Source organism: Schistocerca cancellata, chromosome 4 (genome assembly GCF_023864275.1).
Source record: "Schistocerca cancellata isolate TAMUIC-IGC-003103 chromosome 4, iqSchCanc2.1, whole genome shotgun sequence".
Classification (NCBI taxonomy): Eukaryota; Metazoa; Arthropoda; class Insecta; order Orthoptera; family Acrididae; genus Schistocerca; species Schistocerca cancellata.
The window spans coordinates 711,424,242-711,445,928 of NC_064629.1; the positions used below are offsets into that span (position 1 = coordinate 711,424,242).

Genomic DNA, 21,687 nt, shown 5'->3' on the forward strand with positions numbered 1-21,687 from the left:
TTCCAAAAAAGGTATGTTCGTTGTGAAAGCTGTAAGAATTTTATACACAAGTTATACAGAAGTTTTGAAATAGTTCGAAAAGCTGCTAACAGATGGCGCTATACGCTGTGCAGCTCGTACAGTATCAGCGCGCATTACTGAACTCGACCTCTGTGAGCAGTCTTTGTAATCAGATCACCATGTTTTTGAAATATCCATTATTATCAGGACGGTATTGGCGCAAATGAACAAAGAAATTTGTCATCACATCCTGTAGTGGCTCGAGGGAAACAGACACAGATACCACGCAGTTAACCGATTCAAGCTCCTCGACCGTAGTGGTATGGTTTCGATACACAGTGTCTTCCAATGTGTCCCACAAAAGGAGCCACAACGAGTCAGATCTGGCGAATATGGAGGCCAGTTCATCTCGGCGTCAGTAAATTTGCAAAAGTCTAACGTAATGACTCTATTCCAAAAGTATTCATCAAGAAAGCGGAACATCTGTTAGGTGCGATGCGGTCTGGCCCCGTTTCGCGGCCGACGGTGTGGCCGTGCGGTTCTGGCGCTTCAATCTGGAACCGCGTGACCGCTACGGTCGCAGGTTCGAATCCAGCCTCGGGCATGGATGTGTGTGATGTTCTTAGGTTAAAGTAGTTATAAGTTCTAGGGGAATGATGACCACAGATGTTAAGTCCCATAGTGCTCAGAGCCATTTGAACCATTTGAAATCGTTTCGCGTGAAGCACTAGGTGCCTCGGCGATGCTCCAGCGCTAACTGTGTAGCGACAAACTGTTCCAAAATTGCAACGTGACGTTGACTAGTGATCGTTTCTCGCGTCGAAAAAGGCCATGAATGCCTCAACTGCATACCGCAGTCCAAATTGTAACTTTGAGAGAGCAGTGGTTTCGCTTCACGCAAATGGGGATTTTCGAAAGCCCAAAATAGCCGGTTCTAGGCGCGCAGTCCGGAACCATTTGAACCATTTTCAGACACGCAGACCATTGAGTTATGGAGAACGGCGCTCTAATAATAATAACACTAAAGTAGCAAAAATTATGACAACAATAATAATATATGAATTCATCACGCCTCACGCGAATATTAGCCAGGAATTACTCTAAACTGTTAACTGAAATAAATATTTTTCCTTAACTGACTAGTTGCATCTAGTTGCAGCTTCAGTTTGTAATGGTCGCCTGGTCGTAGATATTGCTAATTGCTATAATCGCACTATTTCACTCCCATTTACGGAGCTTGTTAGCACTTGATGTTAGGTTGGCGCCATTAAAATGCATTGTGTTGTGGTAATCGCTGCTACTTGCTGGATCGCTGCCGTGTCTCGATGCTGATGCTGGCTCTAAATCTGGTTGTCTAGGGTTAAAAACATGAGGTCCCGTGTTTTTTATGTGCTTTTGATGATAAAGAACAAGCGAAACCAACAAATATGTAAACATCAATTATTTATTACTCTGGTGGCCATCTTAATTCCACAGTCCACCAAAGACCATGAGACAACACAAAGTAGTACTTCCTTTACATGTTCTCTGCATGGTTTATCCACCTCAAACAATAACACACAAACACACTTTACCAAAGTGACATTCCGACTGCCTCCCGACCCTTCTTGCTGCTTGTATTTATAACATTGACAAAGAACTACTAAAAAGAGATATAGTTTACAAGTCACATGTACATCTGTTATCATAATTTGTGCAGAAAAGTTATTAATTTGCATCAAGTGACATAATTTAACATGTAATTAAAATGACAGACAGATTTGTTGACTTGACAGAATAATTCTTTGTTACAAAAAGGCCGTTTTTTAGAAGTTTGTCAATTGACTTCTCTAATTTGCATAAATAAGTAAATAACATGAATTATTAAGAATTACATTGGTTTTCGTCTAAAATAGGATTGATTACATGAATACTGAGTAAAAACGCTCCTAGTGAACAAATAGGTTTCACTGGGTGATTTTTATTTAAGGAGATCCAAAATACCTAAGTTGGCCACTATTTTTCGTACTTCATATTAATTATTTAAGATGAACTTAGTGTTTTTACATGATGACATTTGCTGTATCAGTGATCAAGTGATATAAACTTTTGTGTGGGTCAGTTATTCAGTATAATTTAATGGGTTGACTGTTTATGGAGACATGTTATGCAATCATTGTTAACATACACAATAACTTTTCTATAATCATAAATACTCGTTAAACTTTTTGAATTTGGAGGGTATCGCATACTTCGGTACAGTAAAGCCTTTAATATGTTCCGTTACAAGTTGATGATATAAATAAGAAACACTAGGTAACCAGTCTCTCCATCTTCAAGTGGACCAATCATCTCGAAATATCTGCAGCCCTGTGAATCTTCGTTGTCCGCTTTCCGCAAGAGCTCTGCATTTAACATTTGCTGAGATTTGAATTAGTAAAGATTAACCGCGCAGCTCTCGAGGAAACTACGATGCGGATGGCCCTACATATTTCGACATTGTTATTTTTCCCGGGCGCAGTGCACCACACCTGAACAGCGGAAATACAATCTGATATTCGAGCAAAATCTCCGAAAGGCGTCATAAATAAAAAAAACCTTAAAACTAAAAGAGAGGTTACGTTGTGTTTTTATTTATATTTTCAACTGTTATGGGAACAGCCTAACAAATTTATTTGTGTGTAAAACAGTCTGCAGTAGTATATATTCCTGTAAACCAGGTGGGCATGTTAGGATTATGAAAATAAGTGCTGCATTCAACTTGATGTAGATGTTTTTGTTCCGTGCAGGGCTGTTCGCGTACTCGCACCTGGACTTCGAGGCGGACCGTGACACAGGTCCCGAGGGCGACCCATCGCTCGCCGAGATGGCGTTAGCCGCGCTGCAGCTACTGCGCCGCAGCCCCGCCGGATTCTTCCTCTTCATAGAAGGTCAGCCCCACATATCATTCGATTCAGTGTTACCCTTAATGAAACATAATTAATTTACGGTGTTTTGGGTCAAATAACCCGAAAATTAAGATTAAATTTGTTGGCTGGATCTCAGTTTTAAGATGCGTCTACAACTACACCTTGGAACTTGTCGACTTCTGCCGGCCGTGGTGACCAAGCGGTTAAAGGCGCTACAGTCTGGAACCGCGTGACCGCTACGGTCGCAGGTTCGAATCCTGCCTCGGGCATGGATGTGTGTGATGTCCTTAGGTTAGTTAGGTTTAATTAGTTCTAAGTTCTAGGCGACTGATGACCTTAGAAGTTAAGTCGCATAGTGCTCAGAGCCATTTGAACTTGTCGACTTCTATATATTATGTTTTACGTGTTTACTACTAGCGAGCATTCTTTGCTATCATATCTGGCCCCACTGATCGATTTTCCGTATACTCCCTGCTGCTTCTGCTATACTAGTTCATGTCAGCTAAGATCTTTGTCACCATAGCGAGCCCAGCTAGAGGGGATTAAGGGCGCTGTCCCGCGCGCTTAGCTTACGAGTTTCGTGCGGAACAAAGGATTCTTTTTCTTTCTGTTCCATTTGAGCTGTTTTGGCGTGCTTTTGCTTGTGTGTATTATATGGTACGCTAATGAGCATAGTTGCATTGAATTAAACTCAGAAAGAAGGAGAGCGGTATATGAAAGCAGCCTATGGTTTATATTCATGAAGGAATACACAGAATTGTATAGAACATTTCTTCATGTATCTAAGCTGGAAAACGAGATATAGTTACTAAAGAAGAATGTACAAGAAAGTGGTATTAGTTGTTACGGTTAATATGGTTACATGCAATATTTGGTCGTAATCGAGTTTAGCTAGCCATTATTTTATTCACCAAAGAGCTTTTTGCTCCTTGTATTTTTCACGGCTATCCTCAAGAGCAGCTCTTTGTATAATAGTGGCATGTGTACCACGTGGCTCGTGTAATATTAACCTTATTATTTCTATGTCAAATACTAGTACTTTTTGGGAATTATCAATCACAAGTCAAAAGAGAATCACAATTCTTTGTTTAAATATCGCACACTTCATTAATGTAATTAAATAAAATATACTTTTCGTGATGGTGACAGTACGTAACAAAGAAGTCTTGCCTGTTAATAAGAAGAAAGGTTCGACTGCAAGCGCTTCAAAGGATTCCTATTGCTTTAATAAATTTTTTTTGATATTACAGAAAGTAAGTCTGTCACAAGAGTACCAGACCATCAGTTGTTTCGCCGTACAGATGCAATGTTTCGTGGAAACGTTGTGATGCCATATACAAACAGACGAACAGTCACGTGTTGTAAGCCTTAGTTGACTATGATACACTTCTTTCTTACTCGTAGTAATTCGGATGATGCTTTTGGGATCCAAGGTTAGATTCAGTGATGAGAAATTTGTGCACTTATAGTAAGCCATTTTTGATGTATAAGAATATCCGTTGTGTTGAGTATATGTATCTGTATCGAACGATATCTGAAGAGCAGTCAGATTGCGTAATAATATTACCTGCTCGGGGTTTATTCACATTGTAAACTGAGCATCTTTAACCAGGGCAATTTTATGTAGAACTTATCGACCGCTATATATACACTACCGGCCATTAAAATTGCTGCACCACAAAGATGACGTGCTACAGACGCGAAATTTAACCGACAGGAAGAAGATGCTGTGATACGCAAATGATTAGCTTTTCAGAGCATTCACACAAGGTTGGCGCCGCTGGCGACGCCTACAACGTGCTGACATGAGGAAAGTTTCCAACCGATTTCTCATACACAAACAGCAGTTGACCGGCGTTCCCTGGTGAAACGTTGTTGTGATGCCTCGTGTAAGGAGGAGAAATGCGTACCATCACGTTTCCGACTTTGATAAATGTCGGATTGTAGCCTATCGCGATTTCGGTTTATGGTAGCGCAACATCGCTGCTCGCGTTGGTCGAGATCCAATGACTGTTAGCAGAATATGGAATCGGTGGGTTCAGGAGGGTAATACGGAACGCCGTGCTGGATCCCAACGGCCTGGTATCACTAGCAGTCGAGATGATAGGCATCTTATCCGTATGGCTGTAACGGATCGTGCAGTCACGTCTCGATCCCTGACTCAACAGATGGGGACGTTAGCAAGACAACAACCATGTGCACGAACAGTTCGACGACGTTTGCAGCGCCAGCCGGAGTGGCCAAGCGGTTTTATGCGTTTCAGTCTGGAACCGCGCGACCGCTACGGTCGCAGGTTCGAATCCTGCCTCGGGCATGGATGTGTGTGATGTCCTTAGGTTAGTTAGGTTTAAGTAGTTCTAAGTTCTAGGGGAGTGATGACCTTAGAAGTTAAGTCTCATAGTGCTCAGAGCCATTTGAACCATTTGACGTTTGCAGCAGCATGGACTGTCAGCTCGGAGATCATGGCTGCGTTTACCCTTGACGCTGCATCACAGACAGGAGCGCCTGCGATGGTGTACTCAACGACGAACCTGTATGCACGAATGGCAAAACGTCATTTTTTCGGATGAATCTAGGTTCTGTTCACAGCATCATGACGGTCGCATCCGTGTTTGACGACATCGCGGTGAACGCACATTGGAAGCGAGTATTCGTCATCGCCATACTGGCGTATCACCCGGCTTGATGGTATGGGGTGCCATTGGTTACACGTCTTGGTCACCTCTTGCTCGCATTGATGGCACTTTGAACAGTGGACGTTACATTTCAGATGTGTTACGACCCGTTGCTCTACCCTTCATTAGATCCCTGCGAAACCCTACATTTCAGCAGGATAATGCACGACCGCATGTTGCAGGTTCTGTATGGGCCTTTCTGGATACAGAAAATGTTCGAGTGCTACCCTGGCCAGCATATTCTCCATATCTCTCACCAACTGAAAACGTCTGGCCAATGGTGGCCGAGCAACTGACTCGTCACAGTACGCCAGTCACTACTCTTGATGAACTGTGGTATCGTGTTGAAGCTGTATGGGCAGCTGTACCTGTACACGCCATCCAAGCTCTGTTTGACCCAATGCCCAGGCGTATCAAGGCCGTTATAACGGCCAGAGGTTGTTTTCTGGGTACTGTTTTCTCAGGATCTATGCAACCAAATTGCGTGAAAATGTAATCACATGTCAGTTGTAGTATAATATATTTGTCCATTGAATACCCGTTTATCATATGCATTTCTTCTTGGTGTAGCAATTTTAATGGCCAGTAGTGTATATCTAAACAAACATTTACAAACAACGTACAGTTTATACGCTCCAGGCCACCTAATGGCGACTCGCATTCGAGAGGATGACAGTTCAAATCTGCGTTGGGCCATCCTGATTTAGGTTTTCCGTGATTTCCTTAAATCTCTTAAGGCAAATGCCGGATGGTTCCCCCGAAAAGTCCCGGACGCTTTCCTTTCCATCCTTCCATATTCCGAGCTTGTGCTGCGTCTCTAATGACCTCGTCGTCGGCGGGACATTAAACAATAATCTCCTCCTCGTCCTCTCCTCCTCCATCGAACGGCGTGTTGTGTACCCCTGTCAATTAACCCCTCTTTGCTGTGCCAATAGCGAATGGTTCGCATGAAGAACGATTGCTAATCCTCCGTGTGAGCTCGAAACACTTTAACTTTACCTTCATAGTTTTTTCGCGAGATATACATGGGAAGGAGCAATATATTGACTGACTCTTCTAGAATGTGTAATGTTATACTTTTTTAAGCAAACTGCACTGCGATGCAGGACGCCTCTCTTGACACTGAAGATGGTCGAGCATCTCCGTAAACCTCTAGTGAAGCGTGCTATTCTTCTGTCAATCTTCTCTATTTCCTCTATCAGTTCCATCTGGCACCAAACCCAGACGGACGAACAATAGCCAGGTATTGGTCGAACGATGGTTTTGTAAGTTAAATCTTTTGTAGATGGACTACACTTCCCGAGCATTCTTCCAATGAATCTTAATCTGGCACCTGCGTATCTGTGATTAGTTTTATGTGGTCTTTCCACTTCAAATCCCTCCGCACGCATGCTCCTAGATATTTTATAGATGAGATTGTTTCCACTGACTGTTCTGAAATCATGTAATTATACAATACTGGGTCTTTTTGCTTATTTATGCACTATTCCTCACATTTCTTTTTGTCCAGGGTTAATTGTCAGTCGCTGAATCAAGCGTCGATTCCTGCAGGTCTTCCTCCATTTCACAACAGTTTTCTAATTTCGTGACTTCTTTGTTCACAGCGGCACCATTCGCATAAAGCCTTCACTACCTTACGACGTTTACAGTGGTTGGACGAATATATGGAAACAAAAAAAACACAACACATTGCGTCGGCCAGAGTGGCCACGCGGTTAAAGGCGCTACAGTCTGGAACCGCACGACCGCTACGGTCGCAGGTTCGAATCCTGCCTCGGGCATGGATGTTTGTGATGTCCTTAGGTTAGTTAGGTTTAAGTAGTTCTAAGTTCTAGGGGACTTATGACCACAGCAGTTGAGTCCCATAGTGCTCAGAGCCAGCCACAACACATTGCTATGACTAATGCAGTGTAACAAAACCGTTGACATCCAAAACAGCTTCCAGTAGTCGCAGAATGGATACGGTTTTCAAGGGAATCTATAACATTCTTCCTGCAAAATGGTAGTAAGTTAAAGTGGCGACGATGGCGGTGGATAGCGATCATGCTTCCTTCTCTCCAAAGTAGATCAAAAACTATCAATAATATTGAGATCTGGTGACTGTGGTCACCAGGAGAGATTCGACAGTTCATCCTCGTGCTCACAAAACCAATCCTGCACGATACGAGCTGTATCATCAGGGGCTCTGTCGTCTTGGAACTCAGAACCACCATTGGGGAACGAAAATTGTACCATGGCATGCACGTGATCAGCTAAAATCGTCATATAATTCAAACGGCTCTGAGCACTATGGGACTTAACATCTGAGGTCATCAGTCCCCCAGAACTTAGAACTACTTAAACCTAACTAATCTAAGGACATCACACACATCCATGCCCGAGGTAGAATTCGAACCTGCGACCGTAGCAGTCGCGCGGTCCCGGACTGAAGCGCCTAGAACCTCTCGGCCACCGCGGCCGGCCTGTCATATAATTCCTGGCAGTAATGTGTTCTTGCACAGTAACCATGGGCCCCTTGGAATACCAAGATATGGCCGCCCAAATCGTCACCGAACCCCCGCTATGTTTCACTCCTTGGACGTAAACTCGGCAGGAAGTTGGAAACGGTGTGCAGCAAGCCTCATCCGATCAAACGACCGTTGCTGCATAGTCCAGGTTTTATGGCTTCGGCACCACGTTTTCCTATTACGGGCATTTGCATCACTGGCGGTTGGTTTTGGAATTCCAGCTCTCCCTGAAATTCCCTGCTCATGGAGCTCCGTTTGTGCTGTTTTGGTGCTGACATGGTTTGCGAGAGCAACATTCAGTTCTGCAGTGACTTCTGCAACTGCAGTCTTCTTATCTTTTTTCCACAATCCTCACCAATATCCATCTGCCACGATGATCAACAGACACTTAGAGTTGTAACTTAACGGATATTTTTTTCCGCTCTCCTTATTGGGGTATAAACCTTCGGCTACCATGGTTACGGAAGCACCAACCTTACGAGCACCAACAATTTGCCGACGCTCGACTACACTGAGCTCCGGCATAACGCATTCGCAACATGAGGAGAACATCGATCTGGCGACGACGAACACTTGCAACGCGTTGAGGATATTGCAAAGGTGCCTTTCGTGGTCAGATACAACAGTGCAAACTAAAGGCTTGGCTAGCATTTGCATTTCTATAGTGTTGTTCACACTCTGTATATGTACTAAGACAATTAATGGTCCCGTAACACCCCCGCGGGGTACGCCCGAAGCTACTTTTACGTCTGAAGATTTCTCTCGGATGAGAATGACATGCTGTGTTCTGTTTGCTAGAAACTCTTCAATACTATCACAGTGATGGTCTGAAATCTGTACTGTCTTTATTGGGCAGCTGTGCGGAACAATATCGAAAGCCTTCTGAAATTAAAGGAACACGGTAAACACCTGGGCGCCGGTATCAAGTGCCTTATGGGTTTCTTTATTGTGGGACCTCAAGCATATATGATGTCACAGTAGGACATTATGCAGAGAATTGGAAAACAGTATGCTGCTAGATATTTTATTTTGGTATATAAGCTTATTTCGGCTTTATTACCTTCATCAGTACATACCCTGACGTTGTAGATGCAGAAGTCAATTTTGTATAAACCATTATTGCTGTCTGTAGTTGTTGGTTGTAATATTACTTTCAGCAACATATTACGTCTTCAACAATTTGCTATTGTACGTATATTACAATGCGTTTTTTACTATCTGAGAGTTATAGAAATTCGAGGTTGACAGCTAGTTGTTTACTTATAGATACACTGAAGAGACAAAGAATCTGGCACACCTGCCTAACATCGTGTAGGTACCCCGCGAGAATGCAGAAGGACCACAACACCACGTAGCATGGACTCGAATAATGTCTGAAGTAGTGTTGGAGGGAACTGACACCATGAATCCTGCAGGGCTGTCCATAAATCCGTAAGAGTACGAGCGGGTGGAAGTGTCTTCTGAACAGCATGTTGCAAGGCATCCCAGATAAGCTCAATAATGGTCATGTCTGGGGAGTTTGGTGGCCAGCGGAAGTGTTTAAACTCAGAAGAGTGTTCCTGGAGCCACTCTGTAGCAATTCTGGACAAGTGGAGTGTCGCATTGTCCTGCTGGAATTGCCCAAGTCCGTCGGAATGCACAATGGACATGAATGGATGCAGGTGATTAAGACAGGTTGCTTACGTGGTTTTCACCTGTCAGCGTCGGATCTAGACGTATCAGGGATCCCATATCACTCCAGCTGCACACACCGCGCCCGCCGGAGTGGCAGAGCGGTTCTAGGCGCTACAGTCTGGAACCGCGTGACCGCTACGGTCGCAGGTTCGACTCCTGCCTCGGTCATGGATGTGAGTGATGTCCTTAGGTTAGTTAGGTTTAAGTAGTTCTAAGTTCTAGGGGACTGATGACCTCAGAAGTTAAGTCCCATAGTGCTCAGAGCCGTTTTTTGCACACACCCCACACCATTAAAGAGGCTCCACCAGCTTGAACAATCCCCACTTGACATGCAGGGTCCATGGATTCATGAGGTTGTCTCCACACCGGTACACGTCCATCCTTACAATTTGAAACGAGACTCGGCCGACTAGACAACATGTTTCAAAATGGCTCTGAGCACTATGCAACGTAACTTCTGAAGTCATCAGTCGCCTAGAACTTAGAACTAATTAAACCTATCTAACCTAAGGACATCACACACACCCCTGCCCGAGGCAGTATTCGAACCTGCGACCGTAGCGGTCGCTCGGATCCAGACTGTAGCGCCTAGAACCGCACGGCCACTCCGGCCGGCCAACATGTTTCCAGACATCAACAGTCCAATGTCGGTGTTGACGGGCTCAGGCACTGCGTAAGGCTTTGTAACGTGTAGTCATCAAGGGCACACGAATGGGCCTTCGACTCCGAAAGCCCATACCGATGATGTTTCGTTGAATCATTCGCACGCTAACACTTGTTGATGGCCCAGCATTGAAATCTGCAGCAATTTGCGGAAGGGTTGCACTTCTGTCACGTTGAACGATTCTCTTCGTTGGCCCCGTTCTTGCAGGATCTTTTTCCGGCCGCAGCGATGTCGGAGATTTGATGTTTTACCGTGTTCCTGGTATTCACGGTACACTCGTGAAATGCTCGTACAGAAAAATCCCGACTTTATCGCTACCTCGGAAATGCTGTGTCGCATCGGTCGTGCGCCGAGTATAACACCACGTTGAAACTCACTTAAATCTTGATAACCTGCCATAGTGGCAGCAGTAACCGATCTAACATCTGTGCCAGGTACTTGCTGTCTTATATAGGCGTTGCCGACCGCAGCGCCGTACTCTGCCTGTTTACATATCTCCGTATTTGAATACGTATGCCTACACCAGTTTTTTGGCCCTTCAGTGTATTTGTCTTTGTGTAAATACATACATACTTCCTGTGCACGCGGTCTCTTCTTCCCTTGGTGGCACATTTGAGTGTGAATGTATAGTACGAGAGGACTTACTGTCCTCCCCTTGTTTCCACTCACAATAACTAGACGGAACAAGTTGTATGGTATAAGTGTTTATTACATTAAACGTTACAACTTGCACAGGCAGCGCGCCAACTGCGGCTCCTGGCTTAGCTGGGAGACATACACGCCCGTCCGCTACGGGGTCTCACAGCTACCTGCTCGGCCGTTACAACGGCTAATCCTACCTGCGCGCACAAAGGACCTGGGAGGTCCACTTCCGCACGTAGGTTGCAAATTCTTCCAACAGGGAGCAGACTATACTGGACAGTCTGACCTGTCCAGTTTGAAGCTGCCACTAGATGGCAGTTGGAGTGAGTAGCAGAGTCCAAACATACTCCCACTCTAAAATGAGTTTTCTCATTTTACAAATACCAACATTTTAAGAAACAACAAAACCAAAACAAGTAAACAATAAAAAATATAACTAGGTACAAGATCAATGCACATAAAACATGAATACACTAACATTTGGGATGCCCAAGTCACCAAAACACCACTGTCAAGCTGCATGTGAAACACAATGGGTACTAACATGCAGGACACAAAACAATAAAGTATTAATGTTATACTGCATAAAAACATGAAATCAACACTAACAGCAGTTAGTCCACAAGAAACATCCACAGCTTCCCAAGCTGATTTTATGAATTATGATTATTCCAGTAAATGGCAATTTGGCAGTGGCTCTGTATCATATACCACTACACAGATCTGAGGGATCACTTAACTGATTCACTGCTTAGGTAGGGGACACAATTTTGCTATAGGCCTCTTAATCTGCCCATTAGCAGTTTTTACCATTACCACACGCACACACTTATCAGGACCGGGAAACAGCTGGTCAATGACACCCAGCCTCCACACCAAGGGAGGCAAATTATCCTCCTTGACCAGCACACGATCGCCGATCTGGGGTTGCCGTCCATTTTTTGCGTTACTGCAGATCATGTATGTATTCTGTGGACCACCTCTTCCAAAAGGACTGATGCAACTGCTGCATAAGTTGCCATCTGTGCAACCTGTTGGCGGGAACCTCAAGGACAGAGGGTTCAGGATGAGCACAAAGGGGCTGTCCGATTAGGAAATGGCCAGGAGTGAGAGCAGCAGGAGAATCTAGGTCATCAGAGAGAAGACACAACGGCCTTGAATTCAAGCATGCTTCTATCTGAATTAACACAGTAGTCAGTTCTTCGAATGTCAGCCTGCATTGCCGAGGACACGTTTGAGAAGTGACTTCATGCATTTGATTCCTGCCTCCCAGAGTCCACCAAAGTGAGGGGCACGAGGTGGAGTGAACCTCCAACTGATTCCCTCTGACGTCGAAAAATTCACCACACCTTCAACAGTAACATCGTTGGAGAGAAAACGTTTAAGCTCACTGTCTGCACCTACAAATGTGGTGCCATTGTCACTGTACATGTGAGAAGGTTCCCTCTTCTTGCAATGAATCTCCTGAGAGCAGCCAAAAATGAACTTGTTACCAAGTCACTAACTAATTCTAAGTGGATGGCCTTGCGTTGCCTTTTAAACCTCCTCTCAAGATGCGCCAGTCTCCGAGAGGCTTGTTGTCGTGATTCGCCTAATGATTTACAGTCAGGTTTCACTGGTAGTCGAACCACAAATCTCCCTTCTTCATCTCGTGCCGTGTGGCGCTGAAAGTGTGCCTCACAAATTTTATCCTGCTTACTTATCGTTTTCGTAGACAGTTCCTCTAACTCCCAAAACCTTTGCAATTTGGCATCTAAATTGTTACCTCTAACAAAACACGAGGTCACTGTAGAACGAGCCATGTTGCATGAAGCTGAAGGCATCCTACCAGACAAAATCCAGCCAAATCTTGTTTCGACTAGTGAAGGATGACTTGGTTTCGCCAGCCTTTCCTTACAAACAACGTCAAAGAAAACCTCAGCACCAAGAATTAAATCTACTGTGGCAGGCTTGTTGAATTCTGGATCAGCGAGTGGAAGATTACATGGGACACTCCAGGACCTTGTGTCTATCTTGCTCGCCGGTAGGTCACTAGTGACATGATTTACGATAGCACAAGTGGTTCTGATATGAAAGTCGTTGAGCCTCGACGACAGTTCAACATCACAAGTGTGAGACACTGAGGCTGCAAAGGCATTGTTTATACCCTTCACAGGAAACGAATGTTTACTTCGTTTCAGTTTTAATTTCTCTGCCATGCCCTTAGATATAAAGGATATCTGACTCGCACTATCTAGCAGAACTCTGCAAACCTGCTGTCTACCCATGCTGTCTTTAATGTTGACAACAGCTGTTGGTAACAAAACATTACAATGGATGTTTGCCTTCCCGTTCATAGCTTGATGGGCCAAGGAATGGCCTCCTGGTTCACTGTTCTGCCCATTCCTTGGTTCAGCAGGCTTGTGGAGCAGTATGTTGTGCCTCCCTTTACAGGTCTTACAAGGAGAAATCCTGCATTTAGTAGAGAAATGACCAGAGCGGATGCACAAAAAACAAAGCTTATTTTTTGTCACATATGCCCTTCGCTCATCGACATTTAGTGCTTGAAACCCTTTGCATTTAGTGATAGTATGAGGTTCACTACAAAATTTACATGATTCCTCAGCATCGGCATTAGCGAGATGAGCCCTCCTCACATGTCTTGTTTGACTTAAATTATTGGCATTTCCTTGCGAATCCCTTGAGGTGTTATCCCTGAACCTGATCAACTCAAGGGCCTGACATTTTGTTTCCAAAAAATCTATTAGTTGATTTAATGTGGTGAATGTTGACCCAGACATCTTTACCTCCCACTCATGACGATCTGTGGGTCGCATACTGGACAGAATCTCTTCCGAAAGAATAACTTCATGAAGTGGAACATCAGGTTTGAGAGCTTCTAAGGCCTTCAAATGGCTGCATACGTGATTAATTAGTTGCCTATAATCGCTCGCTGCGCCATGGCCGACTGAAGGCAAGGCCAACAAAGCCTTAGCATGTCTGGCTGCAATTATTTTTGGGTTATTATACCTCTGCGTAATAAGTCCCCAGGCTATCGATAGATTTCCTGCTGTGGCAGGTATATGTTTCAAAAGGTCCTTAGCTTCACCTCGCAAAGACGAATTAAGGTAATGAAGTTTTTGAACGTCATCAATTGAATTGTTATTCATAATGAGACTCAAAAACGTATCCCTGTATGATGACCACTTAAGGTAGTCACCTTCAAAATTTGGCAAGTTAATAGCGGGTAGTTTCAAAGAACTGACACTGCCTGATGGATTCGAGCCCAAAGGCTGCAGAAGCTGGGTGTACCTCTTCATTGAACCCTTGATAGTGGATTCAACAAAGTCCCACGAATCCTCGAATTCTGCCCTGTCCTTACTATGATCTGCTGATTCGTCTTCAATTTCCAGCCGTGTTTGAGACGACTCAAAATCAGTCTGAATCCGAGTCAATCGACTTAATTTTGATTCCAACATTTCGATGCTGGCACTGTCTGCAGACTGCACAAAGCTCGCTAAGCGCGCGAGAGCGGCCTTTGCTACACCTCTCTGCTTGACTAATTTTGTTTTCTCTGAGGGCTCCATTTTAGGACCAGGAAGATGATAGTAGGAAGCCAACAGTTGCACTTACCACGCTGCAGCGGCAGTACGGACAGGAACAGCAGCGGCGTCACGGGCACTGGCAGCTGGCGTGGCAGGCGCTGCAGTCTTCGACGGCGCGAAGTTTCGGCGGGAGCAGGACGTGACGTCACCGATGATGCTGCACCGACGCGTTTCTGTGCCTCCCGCGTTTGAATTAGAGACACATTAAATGTTCACAAATATGTCCCCGATCGTCGTTGTTAAGGCTGTTATTGTCGAAGTCCCGAACAGGCCTTGGAACACTCGATAGCAGTCAACAACGAAACCGATAACGTGTGCAGCTCACACGTGGGTTTTTAGAAGTTCACAAATACCGGAACGTAAATCCGCGCGAACGTACATTCCGCGTGGTCACAATCCGGCCCGGAGGACCAAAAAATGTGCACGCGGTCTCTTCTTCCCTTGGTGGCACATTTGAGTGTGAATGTATAGTACGAGAGGACTTACTGTCCTCCCCTTGTTTCCACTCACAATAACTAGACGGAACAAGTTGTATGGTATAAGTGTTTATTACATTAAACGTTACAACTTGCACAGGCAGCGCGCCAACTGCGGCTCCTGGCTTAGGGAGGACCAAAAAATGTGCACGCGGTCTCTTCTTCCCTTGGTGGCACATTTGAGTGTGAATGTATAGTACGAGAGGACTTACTGTCCTCCCCTTGTTTCCACTCACAATAACTAGACGGAACAAGTTGTATGGTATAAGTGTTTATTACATTAAACGTTACAACTTGCACAGGCAGCGCGCCAACTGCGGCTCCTGGCTTAGCTGGGAGACATACACGCCCGTCCGCTACGGGGTCTCACAGCTACCTGCTCGGCCGTTACAACGGCTAATCCTACCTGCGCGCACAAAGGACCTGGGAGGTCCACTTCCGCACGTAGGTTGCAAATTCTTCCAACAGGGAGCAGACTATACTGGACAGTCTGACCTGTCCAGTTTGAAGCTGCCACTAGATGGCAGTTGGAGTGAGTAGCAGAGTCCAAACACTTCCTTAAGGCGACATCTAATGCAGAGCGCTTACAAGAAAAAGTGGTTTGTTGCGTCGTGCAATTCCTAGCTAGTTTAAATATTTTGTTGTGGCTACGTGTATCATGAGTGTATTCCTTAACTTATTTTCCGTCAAATATTTAATGAAACATCAAAAGTAGATGTGCCTGCCCATGTTATAGCAAAATAGCTCTAGGTTCGTTCGCTTATGCTAAGGACTAGATGAAACGTTTGATCCTACAAGGGGTGAGCGTGGCTTTGCGGCCTGTGCCTGTACTAGCCGCAGCTGGCGAGCTACGGGCCAGCCAAGCTGGACGGCTGACGGGCTGGCCGCCCGGCTACAGCTTTGTGCTGAGGCGAGACAGAAGCGAGTGAGCCGGTAGTTGTAGGTCAACAGGCCCCCTGAGCGGGATGGGTCAGCACTGCCGCAGCGCACGGCTCTGCCTCTGCCGCTCCTTTTGACATAAATATGTTTACTTCCTCTCCTGGCAAGCGGAAATACACATGAGGTCGTCTGTTGCAATGGCTCACTGGGAGAGATCAGATAAGAGTTGTCGCTCCTATTGAAGAAGTTGGATGTTCCATCAGAGAAGCTGGCAGAAGGTTTGGCGTACCACATACCACTCCAACGAGATGGTGGAGTAACTATAGTTATGTGTGAATTCCTAAGGGACCAAACTGCTGAGGTCATCGGTCCCTAGACTTACACACTACTTAAACTGACTTATGCTAAGAACAACACATGCCCGAGGGAGGACTCGAACCTCCGGCGGGAGGGGCCGCGCAAGCCGTCACATGGAGCCTCAAACGGCGCGGTCACTCCGCGCGGCTGGTGGAATAATGAACTTGAATGAAGCACTATCAATAGAGCTCCTGGCTCAGGCAGGAAGAGAGTGAGCTCACAGCAAGAGGTCAGGCAGCTAGTGTCTACGAGCGGAGAAAATCCCTTTCTGAATGCGAAGGAGTTGCGGTAGAAGACCACCTTCCCCGGCTCCAGTGACACGATTTTCCAAAGGTTGAGGGACGCTGAGCTGCACTCACGACGACCCTCTGTGAAATAAGAGCTCAGCAAAGACAATGTTCTATACCGGCTGGCATTTTCGGAGCTTCATCTGAGTGAGTCTCGGAAAAGAGTCATTTTCACTGATGAGAAGGTGTTTCCCACCAGTAACGACGCTTCAATAGTCGTCTACAGGCCGCAAGGGACTCGCCATCGACGCGATTATGTAGCCACGACGAGAAAAAGTGAGCGGCTATCTGTTTCCTGCTGGGGATGGATTTCTGCGAGAGGAGCAGGAATTCTTCACAGGATAGAAGGAACTCTCTACAGCGAGCAATACGGCCACGTATTGGAAAATGTAATGCTTCCGTCAGTGCGAGTGCTGTACACAGAAGGAGACTTCACATTGCAAACGGACCCTTCTCCCGTCTACAAGTCTGCATTCGTTTAGCAGCAGCTCTCTACGATTGCCTTCAACGTCATGGACTGACCGCCACGGGCTGCTGATGTGAACCCTATGGAAAACATGTAAGCTGAGATCGCCTGAACGCTAACATAGAAGTGGCCAACCAACTACAACTGACGCTCTTTGGGACTGTGTTCTTGAAGCCTGGGAGGAAGTTGCTTCTTCAGGCTGTTACGTACGACCGCTTATAGATTCTATGCCAAGATGCATGATAGAAGTACAAAATAACAGGGAATTCTAGATAAAACATTTGAGTCCTTCACACGTTTTGTTATGTCGTCTTTTTCTTCATTTTTCTTCATTGAGAGCCAGTGGAAAGTCACGAGGCGACAGACAAAATTTTAGTTGTTTTCCTTTGGTTTGCCTTTTTAACCGAAGTGAGTTTCTTTTTGAATATACAGTTTGTTAAATATTCTGTTTTTATTTCATTTATAGCCTGTCAAGACACTCACATAGTAAGCAGTTTAGATGGACGCTTTAAAAGTATTTTGTGTGATTTCAAATACATCTCTCTTGCCCTCCATCCATTAATACACCCTCCGCCATCGAAAAATTGTGCAAACGATGTTGTCTTACATTTATTCATCGTTAATTTCTCCTCCATTCTCTCTCTCACTCTCTCTCTCTCGCCTCTCTTACCTCAGTTGTCCTTCTACTCCATTCCCCAAAACGTTACAAACAAAACTAGCGATTTCTGTTGAAACTACAAATTCTTGTTTAAATTATGCTTCCTTTACTGTCCTCTACCAATCCTCTCAAAATCTATGAAACCGTATTCTTTTATGTCCCCTTTGCTATAATCTGTTCTCCGTTTTTAAACCGTTCTGCCCTAAGATAAAACGAACTGTGATATACGTCTAAGTAAGGAATACTTTGGAAGCTTTTCACTCTTTTATTTTGCACTTCTATACTCCTGTCCATTTCTAGATCCCTCCCCCCTTCCTGCTACTCCTCCCTTGACATTTGCATCCACATCTACATGAATACTCTGCAGTTCACAATTAAGAGGTTGGCAGGGGTTCTTTGAAGCACTGTCACATTGTTTCTCTACCGTTCCACTCTCAGAAAGCGCGTGGTAATAATGAGCAACTAAATCTTATCGTACGAGCACTGATGTCTCTTATCACAATGGTCATGTCTCTCCTATATATGTCGGGGTAAACAAAATATCCTGGCATTCAGCGGAGGAGGTTGACGAATGGAATTTAGTGGAAACACCTCACCGCAGTGTAGAAAGCCTACGATTCAATGATTTCCACCCTAGCTCGTTCATCACATCCGCCACACAATCTCTCCTATTTCGTGATAATACAAAATGAACTGCCCTTCTTTGAACTTTTTCGATGTCTTCCGTCTGTCCTACCTCATAGGAATCCCATACCACGCAGGAATACTCACTAAGATAACGGACAATTGTCACTTTATTAGATTTGTTGTCCGCCCTCGGTAGCTGAGCGGTCAGTGCGACAGAATGTCAATCCTAAAAACCCGGGTTCTATTCGCGGCTGGGTTGGAGATTTTCTCCGCTCATGTACTGGTTGTTGTGTTGTCCTAATCATCATCATTTCATCCCCCTCGACGCGCAAGACCCCGAAGTGGCGTCAAATCGAAGGACTTACACTCGGCGAACGGTCTACCCGACGGGAGGCCGTAGTCACACAATATTTACATTCTATTTCATTTGTTACATCTTCTACGTATTCTTCAAATAAAACACGGTCTTTGGGTTTCCTTCCCCACAATATTTTCCATATGACGGTTCCAATTTAAATTATTTGTGATCGTAGCTCCTAGATATTTAGTTCGATCGACAACCTTTAATTGTGACTGATTTATCGTGTAAGAGAACTTTAACGGAATTGTTGTGGTATTCATGTGGAGAACCTCACACATTTTATTGTTAGAGTCAATTGTACGTTTTTCACCACGAATATAAATTTTTAAGATTATTTTACGATTCGCTTTGAACTTCTGAGGAGTTTACTAGATGGCAGCATTACCTACTATAAATCTAAGAGAAATGTTCTGACTGTCTGCTAAATAGTTTATATATATTAGAAATAGCAGAAGGCCTACATCACTTTACTTGCGGAATCACTCTCATCATGTCCGTTTCATTAGGTGACATCCCGTCACTTCATCTATCTACATCTACATTTATACTTCGCAAGCCACCCAACGGTGTGTGGCGGAGGGCACTTTACGTGCCACTGTCATTACCTCCCTTTCCTGTTCCAGTCGCGTATGGTTCGCGGGAAGAACGACTGTCTTAAAGCCTCCGTGCGCGCTCTAATCTCTCTAATTTTACATTCGTGATCTCCTCTGGAGGTATAAGTAGGGGGAAGCAATATATTCGATACCTCATCCAGAAACGCACCCTCTCGAAACCTGGCGAGCAAGCTACACCGCTACGCAGAGCGCCTCTCTTGCAGAGTCTGCCACTTGAGTTTGTTAAACATCTCCGTAACGCTATCACGGTTACCAAATAACCCTGTGACGAAACGCGCCGCTCTTCTTTGGATCTTCTCTATCTCCTCCGTCAACCCGATCTGGTACGGATCCCACACTGATGACCAATACTCAAGTATAGGTCGAACGAGTGTTTTGTAGGTCACCTCCTTTGTTGATGGACTACATTTTCTAAGGACTCTCCCAATGAATCTCAACCTGGTACCCGCCTTACCAACAATTAATTTTATATGATCATTCCACTTCAAATCGTTCCGCACGCATACTCCCAGATATTTTACAGAAGTAACTGCTACCAGTGTTTGTTCCGCTATCATATAATCATACAATAAAGGATCCTTCTTTCTATGTATTCGCAATACATTACATTTGTCTATGTTAAGGGTCAGTTGCCACTCCTTGCACCAAGTGCCTATCCGCTGCAGATCTTCCTGCATTTCGCTACAATTTTCTAATGCTGCAACTTCTCTGTATACTACAGCATCATCCGCGAAAAGCCACATGGAACTTCCGACACTATCTACTAGGTCATTTATATATATTGTGAAAAGCAATGGTCCCATAACACTCCCCTGTGGCACGCCAGAGGTTACTTTAACGTCTGTAGACGTCTCTCCATTGATAACAACATGCTGTGTTCTGTTTGCTAAAAACTCTTCAATCCAGCCACACAGCTGGTCTGATATTCCTTAGGCTCTTACTTTGTTTATCAGGCGACAGTGCGGAACTGTATCGAACGCCATCCGGAATTCAAGGAAAATAGCATCTACTTGGGAGCCTGTATCTGATATTTACTGGGTCTCAAGAACAAATAAAGTGAGTTGGGTCTCACACGATCGCTGTTTACGGAATCCATGTTGATTCCTACATAGTAGATTCTGGGTTTCCAAAAACGACATGATACTCGAGCAAAAAACATATTCCAAAATTCTACAACAGATCGACGTCAGAGATATAGGTCTCTAGTTTTGCGCATCTGCTCGACGACCCTTCTTGAAGACTGGGACTGCCTGTGCTCTTTTCCAATCATTTGGAACCTTCCGTTCCTCTAGAGACTTGCGGTACACGGCTGTTAGAAGGGGGGCAAGTTCTTTCGCGTACTCTGTGTAGAATCGAATTGGTATCCCTTCAGGTCCAGTGGACTTTCCTCTGAGTGATTCCAGTTGCTTTTCTATTCCTTACTGCGGACTGTGCCCTTTCAGACAGGAAATCGGGAATCCAATCCCATAACTGAGACGATAGTCCACAGGAAAGCAATATGGTTGGAAGTCGGTTATAAGGAATGATATCAAAAGCCTTTTTGGAACTCTATAAAAATAGAATCAATGTGAGAGCCCATGTACGAAGTATGTCGTGCGAATAAGGTGCCAGCTGTGTCTCACAAGTGTGGTGATTTCCAAACCCGTGCTGGTTTGATGTCAACAGGTAATATATTTCGGAGCATTTCATAACGTTGGAACGAAATATTTCTTCACAGCTCCTGCTACATGTCGATTTCAATCAATTGGATTTTTTTATGTATTTCGGTGGTCTGTGCAACTTTCTATTCTTCCCCCTCACCGTAAATACTAGAATACTCCTTATGACGTCGTAGGAAAAGTAATTAAGCCGCTGCATCGATAATGTACAATCTGCGCTCCTCAATTGTGTATAACCCGTTGCCAGCGATGTGGAAGACGTAGGATGCTCTTAGCAGTGCCAATTGTATTGACAGTTCGAGCGGCGCGGTCTATTGCCCGACGAATTTGTAGCAATTCTGAAGCGAATGCCGTAAAGTGTTAACTTCAGTTTAGAAAGTTGCAGCTTGCACTGTACGTGATTGAGCATTGTCCTACAAAATGATGGTGAGGTCCTGCAGAAAGTGTCATCACTTCTGTCTCTAAGCTGATCGTAGGTTGTGTTCCAAAAATGAATTGTACAGAGACAGAAGTGATGACATTTTTGCAGGACTTGGCCATCATTTTGCAAGACAATGCTCAAGCACGTACAGTGCAAGCTGTTAGATTTGTTTGACTGATGGGGCTGCTAAGTGCTATACCACCTACTGCACTCCCCTGACTTATGCGCTCGTGAGTTCAACACGAATTC

At 44.7% G+C, this 21,687-nt stretch overlaps 1 protein-coding gene across 1 annotated transcript in view; it reads left to right on the plus strand.

Annotated features, from left to right (window-relative positions):
- Window positions 1–21,687, plus strand: part of LOC126184393 (alkaline phosphatase-like) — a 1,034,434-nt gene that overhangs the window by 867,522 nt on the left and 145,225 nt on the right. Inside the window, exon 6 of the mRNA XM_049926777.1 lies at window positions 2,769–2,909. Within this exon, the coding sequence (XP_049782734.1) occupies window positions 2,769–2,909 (141 nt within the window). The remainder of the gene's footprint in view (window positions 1–2,768; window positions 2,910–21,687) is intronic.